Raw genomic sequence first — 9,876 nt, 5'->3', positions numbered from 1 at the left:
CGAGATGTATCTGATTTTTGCAGAGAATTTTCCCCCCAAACAATAACAACAGCAGATCAAGCCCTGCCAGCCGGACCCCCTTTAAAAAAAAAATCCCAGCAACACCAAGGGGGCTGAACCCCTAACAAGAACAGATAATATTTATTATTATAAATAACAACAACTGTGTTGATCGCCCGAGGGAAATTCGGGTCATGCCTCTATTCTTATGCTGACATATCCAGCTGTTTGTTTATGTCTCTCTGTTTCTACTCTCCCACGTGGCGGGGAGAGCCGTCAAAACACTTCCGGTCACGTGGCGTCGGTCGGCGATGACGTCACCGACCGCCTGGCGACGCTCCTTCGCGGCGACGCCCCTGCCGCCCGTTTCCCAGGGATACGCGTGCCCTCCGGAGGATCGCGGCCGCCGGGCTTGCGGTAGCGGGCGAAGCGGTCGACGGAGGGAAGCTCGAAATGATCCCGCTCTCCGGGGCGTTGTGTGTGCCCGCTCCCCCTCCCCGCGTGTGCGGCCCGACGGGACCGCAGTTCGGGGCTTTTCCAGGGGCGTCCCCCCCCCCCCCCCCTTCCTCCGCTGGGCGCTAACGCTGGCTGAGCTAGCGGTGGCTAACAACAACAACAACAACGACGACGACGACAACGACAACACGAGGCGGCTGACATGCTCTCGTCGCGATGCACTTTGATTTACTTTTTATCTGGAGAAATTCAGTGAGAACGGAGACTCCGACGGCTCTTCAGTTCCGCGCCAAACGGTTTGAGGTAAGGCTCGGCGATATATTGACGGAATGTCAATATCGTGATATGGGACGAGATATCGTCCCGTTATCGAAAGGTCGTGATGTAGTTAAACGCCTTCGAGTGCTGGTTTTTTTGTTTTTGTTTTACTGCATCCCACTTTTTGGCGACTTTTAACTGAATACTGGCAGTATTAACAGTAACACACGTCATGTGCACTTTGTGTAGATCGATGTGTGTATGTTATTTCTTGTCTCAATTAAATTTGAATCAGAATCAGAAATACTTTAATAATCCCAGGGGGAAATTACATACAGCATATTTACATACAACATATTTACATACAACATATAATAATCATTAAGAAACATATTTATATATAAATATATATATAAACATATCTATATACACATGGTAAAGTGTAAAATGTACAGTTAAAATGTGCAAAAAGAAGAAGGTGCAGAAGTGGAAGCCCGTGTTTTGAGGTCAGGTTACAGAGAGGGGGTGTCTGACTCTGAGGGAGGCGTTGTAGAGGTTGATGCCCACAGGCAGGAACTACTTCCTGCGGCGCTCTGTGGTGCATCTGGGTAAGAGGAGTCTTCCGCTGAAGCTGCTCCTCTGCTGGGCCAGTGTGTCGTAGAGAGGGTGTGAGACATTGTCCCAAGATGGACTGAAGCCCGGACCGCATCCTCCTCTCTGGCCCGGTCGTCAGGGTGTCCAGCTCCTCTCCTACGACATCACCGGCCCTCCTGATTAGTTTGTTTAGTCTGTTGTTGTCTGCGACGCTCAGCCCACTGCCCCAGCATGTGACAGCGAAGAAGATCGTATTTAAATTTGGGTAAATTTGTGTGAATTTCTGTCTCTTTCTTGACTGCATTGTTTTGTTTTTTTTGCTGCCGTAACGCCTGCTTTACCCCCCTGGGTTGAGTAAAGAGGTTTCTTGACTTTTCTTACGGTAAAGTAACGTTCTAAATATCTGGATATTTGATGTTGTCATCATCACCCGGCCCAGCGGGTCAAACAACAATGACAACAAGCGAGAATCTGCTTCTCTTCCCTTCCAGATGACCACTCCCTGTGTGAGTCACCGATCCCCGGGACTCATTGAAGACGGAGCCGAAGCTGGAGGTCGTCCGCGGGACTCATTGAAGACGGCGCCGAAGTTGGAGGTCGTCCCCGGGACTCATTGAAGATGGAGCTGAAGCTGGAGGTCGTCCTGTCATCCAGCATCAAAAGAAAGAAGCCGTGGCCGCGGTTCTGCTGGCTTGGGCAGGTGAACAGGCCGTGCGGAGCAACTGGCTCAGAATCTCAAAAATACAAAATTGGTTTCTTGTTTCAGAATGAAGCATGTTGGTCTGTTGGAGACGGCTGTACAATCAACTGTCACGCCTGTTTCTGGCTACGGAGACGTGTTGCACTCGCATGCCGCCCATTCTACCCGTGCGTTTCATTACTTCAGACAAATCTCGTACAGATCGCTGTAATTTATATGAGAAAGTAGAATGGGCCTCTTCTGTCCTTTTCTCTGAGGTTCTTCTCCTCAAACCTCCCCAATATCTCTCCTCAATCGTAAAACGATGGGTTTCACCTCACAGGAGAAGGAGTCTGTTTTCCTGCTGGATGACAAACGGATCAGTGAGATAAACATGGTGTCCGGCCAAACTAAGAAGAAGATCCCGAAACTCCATCCCTTGCTCAACAGGGTGGTCGCAATGGCTCCATCTCAGACCGGTAGGAATATTGTGAAATTAGTTGACGACACGTATCGTGGGAACGTGCTGTGGGTTTCTTTTTTTTTAATTTGGATTTTCTCCCAGGCACCTGGCTTGCTGGTTTGCTGGCCTCCGGAGAGCTGTTTCTATGGAACAGGGATAAGGACTTATTAAAGACGGCTGCAGCTGTGGCCGAAATAGCACACCTGATTAGTACCGTACAAGGTATACTTTTTTAAGTAAAAAAAAAAAAAACAACAAAAAAAACAAAACAACCAAGGACAACATTTTATACAGCAATATTTATATAATTATATATATCGTTAGCTCATGCGTATCTTTCCTGTGTTCCCAGGAAGTGCCAGGCGTCTATCTCTTCAGGTTTCGGGGAACGGAATGCGCGTACTTCTCGCGGCTGTTACCGGGCAGGTTTACCTGTGGGAATGCGCAGACATCAGGGAATTGACCGGGACACGGGATGGTGCCATCAAGGGACGCTGGGCGCACATTCAGCCCCATGAGGACACCGTTCTGCCTTCTTCACACGACAAAGAAGCCACCCAACACAACGTCTTTGTCAAGTCCGAGGTCTTTATACCGAGTGTTATGTCAACGATTTGCGCAGTCTTTCGTAACTAATATTTAACTATTTCACACTGATTATTTTAAATACTTTTTAATTTTTTATTTTATTTTTTTTAACCCTGAACAGGCTATTGGTGATTTGTGTCTCTCAGCTTTTGTTTTCACTTCTGAGCAAAAGCTAACCATCACCTTCCTAACAATCCAGTGGGTTGAAGGCCTTTCGAGCACTACCGGGTGAGCGGACTAACTTGCCGCAATTTGTAACGACAATCACAATGGCTAAAACCTACATCTCTGGTCTTAAATGTGACGTTGGTCTTTCTGTTTTCAGTGCTGTCGGCTACAGCGTACTGTGGGCCACCAAGACATACCCCTTGTCCTCGCTCACTCCACCCTGTAGAGCAGTGAAGTCCAGAGGGTCATTGGTGCCAGCTTTCTCCCCTGATGGTCGACTGCTTGCCGTAGTCTTGAACCAAAAAGACCCCAGGGTGAGTCTATCTATTTCCCCCCCCCCCTTTTGTGTTACTTGTTCTGTGCATTTCTTGCAATTGTTTTTTATTTTATTTTTATTTTTTTATTACAGGCAACACAGGTTCTCTTTGTCAGCACACATGATTTTGTGTCAATAGCGAAGGGATTGGGAGGCTGCGGAAGCAAGAAATTGAATATCCCCTCCAAATACATAAGGTACACTTTGGATTACGAGCGACGTATGATCCAACTTGTTTTTAGTCTGGCAAAGGTTACAGGTTTTGCAATTTCAGTGTACACCTTGTTTAGATCTGTTTGAGGATATTTTAAATTGATCAAAAGGTTGATTATTCATCTAAAAAGTTAATGGAATGCCTACAGTTGTAACACTGCAATGTTCACCCTCATTTTTAAATGTTTATTGTTTTGTCGGAGAGTATTTGGTCCATTTTAAACAAACGACATTTCCTGCTAGATCCTACTGGGCGGGCAGCGTGAGCTGGTCCCCAAACGGGCTTTTTCTAGCCTGCGTCCTGAAGAGAGGCTCCCTGCTTGTACTGGCTCGCCTCGGGGGGCTCCTCAGTCTTTCCAGCTCCGGCTGCAATGTGGATTTTGGGCCTGCACACTTTCTACCGCTGCATCCTCTGGTCACATACAGGTATTTGTTTTTACATGCTTGCAGCGGCATAGCGGATGTCAGGATAGCAGTGATTGCCTTTTCTTTCCATCTGTGTTCTTTCTGTTTGAGTATTGTGACATTCCAACATGCAGACATCAACATATCTTAACTTTTTTTATTTTTTATATGTAAATCCAAGCTTGAGATCAACAGGCGTTTGGTAGTGACAGTTGCCACTCACGTGGAAAGCATTTAACTAGGATATGTAAAGTGTATAAGATGTCACACCTTTTTTCATGATGTGAAAGTTCAAGTCCTCGTTATGTCTGAAATTGTATTTGTTACATTTTTTAAAATTTTTTTTAAATCTCATTCTTTCTTCAGGCCACCGGAGTCTTCGGGGAAAGCCGAGGCCTCCCTGTCGAGCTCCAGCTTATCTGTACGAGATGTTTTTAGACAGCGTTTTTCTGTGACCTGGCACCCGGGGCTGTTTTACTTCATTGTATCTGATGGGTACATGGTCACTGTTTTGAGAGCACCAGGGAAGTGTTCCCCGGCCAGGCTAATCACAGCTCTGCTACGCGAGGCAAGCAGGGACATGGACAAGAGCAGTCAGAGGCTGGATAAGTCACGAGGCATGGTAATAACGGACATTTTATTTATCTTTTTACATTCTCAGACTATCATCCTTTTACCGACATGAGTTTTTTTCCGTGATTTATTAACTTTTGGGGAGTGGGGAATCAACATACTAGTAATTTTAGTACGTTCTAGCTGATGGTCATTTTTAACCTTAACTCTGCTACCTAGGAATTCTATTCGTACGTCTCCGAACGACGATTTTTCCTCGTGCTCTTTCATGTTTTTAGGTTCACGCAAGGACGTGGTTAGAAACGGTGGTGTTTCTGAACCTGAGCACCAGCCAGGAGGAGGTGGATCCGATTATCAGCCCCGACCTGGCAAATTCACCGGCCAAAGCCTTTTCCACCCTGCCCCTTTTCCTGCAGGACCAGGGAGCCATGGGTGACACCAGAGAGCTCTTTCGCAAAGCACAGGTTTTCTGCATTAAAACTCCTTTTTAGTTCTTAGATGCTTTAACACATTTTGCACAAACTACAGACTATGATTGATGATATGCCATGAATACTGGATTTTCTCTCTCTCCATTGTCTACATTTTTCATTCACTAGGCTTTTTTAGAGGATGAATCTGATCTGGAAGGGCCTCCTGCTGGTTCCCACGTGGAAGAAGGCGGCATTCTCGAGTTTGCCTCGATGTTCGACACTCTCCACGCTGTGCCCGAAAAGCTGGGTAGCCTCGGTTCTATTTCCGGTCTGCAAAGCGAACACAACTCAGATTCCGAGTCAGATAGGAAAACGACGGCGGCTTTTCAGAAGCTTGGGAAGATCAAGGCCCAGCTGCTGACCGCCTGGGCCCTGGGGCTGTCTCTGGGAAGCACGGTGGAGCACAGGGAGCATTTTCTGAAGGATACTGTCCACCATGTGTTACGCTTCGCTGCTTTGCTCTACCTGACCTCCCGCTCCGCGGTCCACGCGGGGAAAAAGGCGTCTCCTGTCAGTTTGCGCGTCCTGCACCTTTTCAGTTCTTTCCTCACATTTCTGCCCTGGGATGCCACCTGCACTGGTGGGTCAAACTGCCTGGGGCTGGTGGTGGAGCTTACCCAAAAGTTGGTGCGCCTGTTGCTGTCCCCGCTCCCCGATCCCAGCAGGACCGGTGACCCTGGCTGCCAGTTGTCTTCTCAGAACATCTCCACAGCCCTGCTTATTTTGCGTCAGGCGTCTGACTGTTTGGACCACACCTACAGTCTGAAACAGAGACACGTCTGGGACTCTGTACCAGAGTCTTTGTTGAAGACAGCGCAGCTCAGGTCTTCGGATGGGTACTTTGTACCTCTCCTACAGGAAACCAGGGAATGGAAGCCTAGCCTGACACATCAGGCACCGGTCATCCCACACTGGCCTTCGAGCAGGTACAGAAAAACACTAGACTAGGTAATGATTCCACAATTGTATGTTTCCATCCACATTTGAGGGGAGTTTTAAATTAATGTTAGAAATGTAGCAAGAAAAAAAAATGACTTTGGTGGGTTTCAAATCAGTTAAATCAGCCGTCTACAATATTTATTTGTTCCAATCTTCAATGCCAACAAATGGCTCTTCAGCAATAGACGAACATGCATTATTACACATTTTATTTTATGCCACTATTATAGTGGCATAAAATGAACAACAAAAGACAATTACATTTCACAATTGTGACAGCCATACTCTATAAACAAACAGGCAACTTTAACTGAAATTAGATGAAAATGATAATCAGTGGATGGCCATTTTCTACTCATATAAATGCTATTTAGATGAGTAGAATATGAATATGTCTGTATCCTAAGTTGTGATCCTCTCTTTTGGGCAGATTGCTAGGCGTGTGGAGGTGGCTATACAGAATTGTGCTGCAGTATGTGGATCAGCTGAAGGGTTACAGAGGCTGCGATGGTTGGGAAGAGGAACAGGAGCGGCTCTCTGTAATCTCATCCCAAATCCAAGTAGCCCTCCAGCGCACGGGAGAGAGGCTGGAGAACGGCCCTGCCCTGCTGAGTCACGAAGGTCTGAGTTTAAATTAAAAATGTATATTAAAAGCATCCAGTCTGCTGTTTTTTTTTTTTTGTTTTTTTTTTTAAGCAGAATCTTTACATCTAAACTGGCTTTCAGGAGAACACTGCTTCCTTTTGGGGTCATACGCGGAGAGTGCTGCTGTGTGGAGGTCAGAACTGTGGGAGGAGAAAGAAAGAAGTGAGAAGCAGCATTCCTTATGGCACATTATTAATTGACATTACCTGATCTGAATGAATTTACGATGCCAACCCCCTATCCGTATCCATTGTGCCAGATTCTGATCGCAGTGTCTACCAGGAGACGAGGTTGAGTCTGGCCGTCCTGTATGGCCTGTTGTTCCAGTACCGTCTGAGAGAAGCCCAGGCTCTGGGAGACCATATGGTGCGCCTCGTACTGGACAGCGGCACACACCAGGCGGACGACACAACTTATACAGGTCTACTGGAAAACACCTATCGCTATCCCAGTCATATTATCTCCATCTACGGCTGTAAGGCGATTCTCACCTGTAGTTGGCTAGGAAGCAAGTTTATACCTGTCACTCAAAAGTTATCTATATTATTTAGGGCAAGACAACTCCCTCTCAGTTCTGGAGATAATCAAAACTGTAGAAAACAAACACTCATTCTTGAGTGACAAATGTTGGTCAATGTTTTATAATGCCATGTTCAAGGTTTGTAGACCTAAGATAGTCTGCAAGGTCTACCCTGCTGTATAGTTAAAAGTTCAGACTTATTTACTTGAAACCCTCCCACTGGCTTGCTCTCAGAGCACTTAGTAGAAAATCGGTCTCTCATCCCGAATAGAGGGTTATTTATCATTTATTTTTAGGTTATTCAACAGATATTTCTAATTTTTTTGAACAGGCGAGGCAGACTTCTGGCTACCGGGGGACCTTCACAGTAAAGCTGTCTGTGCTGTGGTTCAGACTCTAGGGAGATTCATGGCCTCCTACTTCACCAACCAGCCTCTCTATATCCTGCCACCCCACAGTGTGAACGTCCTGCCTCCTCTTCATCTTCCCCATGGTGAGACGCTGCTCTCGTCAGTGCGTCGCTAATCATGGCTGTCACCATCATAACATTTTAGTTGCTTTTATATTAATTTCATGCCATTACGCCATTATAATAACAGCGTAATATTACATGTGCACCTTTATCACCATTTAGAAAACCCATGAATATTGGAACATAAAACTTTGGCTTTGGGTTAATTTCCCTCAACTCAACTGATGAAAACATTCCATTTGCAAAATTTCTAACATGGGCTCAAATTAACAATACAATTTGGATGTAAACAAGTGAATAAATAATTAAATAAAATAAAAGATTGCAATCAGTTCAAAAAACTGCGGCTGTGTAACAATTGTGACAGTGTCCAATGTGGTTGTGTTCTCTTTTCCCAGCCTCTGACGTGGGCCGCTTGGTGCCCTTGTGCCAGGAGCGGGTCGCTCAGGCAGTGCGGGAGCAGCATCTCTCAGATGTGTGGACGGTGGACTACGCCATGGATTTGCTGCTGGTGGGGGGGCTGCTGCCCGAGGCGGTGTGGCTGGCCAACCACCTTGGGGACTGGAAGACCGCCGCCTCAGTGAGCCTGGCCTACACCAGCTACCGCGATGAGCACTTTGCTGGGTCAGTGTGAGGATGCATGAGTAAATACCTTTAAGGTACACAATGTTTATACACCCATTTTGGAACTGCTACCAATTTGCGATGTTATAATACACTGTAGAAATACAATAATCAGTCTAATTTTGGTTTTACATACAGGATTTTAGACATTGAAAATAGATAGCAGTTGTAGTGGTGTACAGGTAAAACTACCGGTAAACAAAATGTAAACTTTTGGTGTTCAGTGACTTGTCAGACTTGTTGCTAAGGCAACAGTGAACTAGAAGTCTATTAAATGGGCTGTTCATCACTTTCCCAAAACAAAGTGCTAAAATGTTATTCAAATGATATGCATCTCTTGAAACAGGGTCAGATTAAAAGAACTCCGTCTTCCAGCTGTTTTGGAGCCAGGAGGCATTTTCCAGGACCAGCTGCAGTCTCTCCTTGGCATAAAAGCCGGGCTGGGCGAAAGTGAAACGGGTAAAAAGATTTGACATTGAGTGCATATATAAACCTGTGGATATAGGACACAAAAATGACAATGATTTTTTTGCGTCATGTTTTCCTCTTCGGCAGAGTCTTTGGAGGGCGAAGAATGGGAGTTATTACAGGTTTCAGTCCGGGAGATTCTGACAGCTTCGGTTATGGCCGGAGTCGATGTTATGTCCGCGCCCTTGTCTGACTTGCTGGACGCAGCGAAAAGTGTATCAGCTTCTCTACCTGCCCTGGTCCCCAATGGATTGTATCTGCCTGCCCCCCCCCTCTACTGTCCCCAGCCAGCTCACAAAACACAGGTATTATAATAATAAAAATAATGATTAAAATTATTATCTTGTACAGCACCTTTCATACACAGCACGCAGTTAAAATTGTTTTACATGTATACAAGGCAATAGACTATTAGTAATAGTAATAATAAAGAAAACCGAACAAGCTAAATGCATTTAAATAAGAATTGAGAGAATATAAGGAGTGTTCTTTTTTTTTCATGCTTAGGACCCAGCGGGAGCAATCTGTGAGCTTGCGGAAGTCGCCTCCCGTCACAAAGTGTCTGGGGTGCTCCAGAGATTAATGTTGCTTCTGAAATCTGCTCGTTGTTGCCGCCCCGCTGCCCAGTGGTACATAAGCCGCCTGCGTCGTGCAAGGCACCTGCAGCACAAGGTAATTTCTAGAGCAGGAAACATCTGGGACAAGGGGGGGAGAGAGAGTGTTCTCTTTTTCTTCATGTAGGGCCCAGCAGAAGTAGTCTGGCTGCAGTCTTTAACAGTTGTTTCAGCAGTTATTTTTTACATGAGTACTGATTTAGTGCTATCCTAAAATGGTCATTCAGACACTGGCAAAATAGTTAAGTCTTTTTGTCCTAGGAAATTCATACCGTCACAGCCCTTCTTGGAATATTTCTCTCATGTCCTCCCCGGTCTCTCTTATAGCGCCAAAGTACGTGGAGTGATATGCTAATCCAAAAGGATCTTTTTTCGCTGCTCAATTATTTTACTTTTTACATTTATTAT

General features: G+C 45.7%; 1 protein-coding gene across 1 annotated transcript in view; it reads left to right on the top strand.

Moving 5' to 3' along the window:
* Positions 1-637: 637 nt before the first annotated feature.
* cplane1 (ciliogenesis and planar polarity effector 1) overlaps positions 638-9,876 on the top strand; it is a 28,534-nt gene continuing 19,295 nt past the window's right edge. The window contains exons 1-20 of the mRNA XM_080017289.1: positions 638-759; positions 1,800-2,008; positions 2,331-2,466; positions 2,553-2,672; positions 2,803-3,035; positions 3,160-3,266; positions 3,364-3,520; positions 3,616-3,719; positions 3,979-4,161; positions 4,507-4,762; positions 4,992-5,177; positions 5,313-6,112; positions 6,556-6,746; positions 6,852-6,932; positions 7,030-7,191; positions 7,622-7,783; positions 8,161-8,386; positions 8,733-8,845; positions 8,942-9,159; positions 9,362-9,526. Coding sequence (XP_079873415.1) covers positions 1,928-2,008; positions 2,331-2,466; positions 2,553-2,672; positions 2,803-3,035; positions 3,160-3,266; positions 3,364-3,520; positions 3,616-3,719; positions 3,979-4,161; positions 4,507-4,762; positions 4,992-5,177; positions 5,313-6,112; positions 6,556-6,746; positions 6,852-6,932; positions 7,030-7,191; positions 7,622-7,783; positions 8,161-8,386; positions 8,733-8,845; positions 8,942-9,159; positions 9,362-9,526 — 3,681 coding nt within the window. The 5' untranslated portion in view covers positions 638-759; positions 1,800-1,927. The remainder of the gene's footprint in view (positions 760-1,799; positions 2,009-2,330; positions 2,467-2,552; positions 2,673-2,802; positions 3,036-3,159; positions 3,267-3,363; positions 3,521-3,615; positions 3,720-3,978; positions 4,162-4,506; positions 4,763-4,991; positions 5,178-5,312; positions 6,113-6,555; positions 6,747-6,851; positions 6,933-7,029; positions 7,192-7,621; positions 7,784-8,160; positions 8,387-8,732; positions 8,846-8,941; positions 9,160-9,361; positions 9,527-9,876) is intronic.

This window comes from Zeus faber (assembly GCF_960531495.2).
Source record: "Zeus faber genome assembly, chromosome: 17".
In the NCBI taxonomy this organism is placed as follows: domain Eukaryota; kingdom Metazoa; phylum Chordata; class Actinopteri; order Zeiformes; family Zeidae; genus Zeus; species Zeus faber.
Note: the sequence above shows the minus strand (reverse complement) of the source record. Positions and strands in the feature narration are given on the sequence as shown.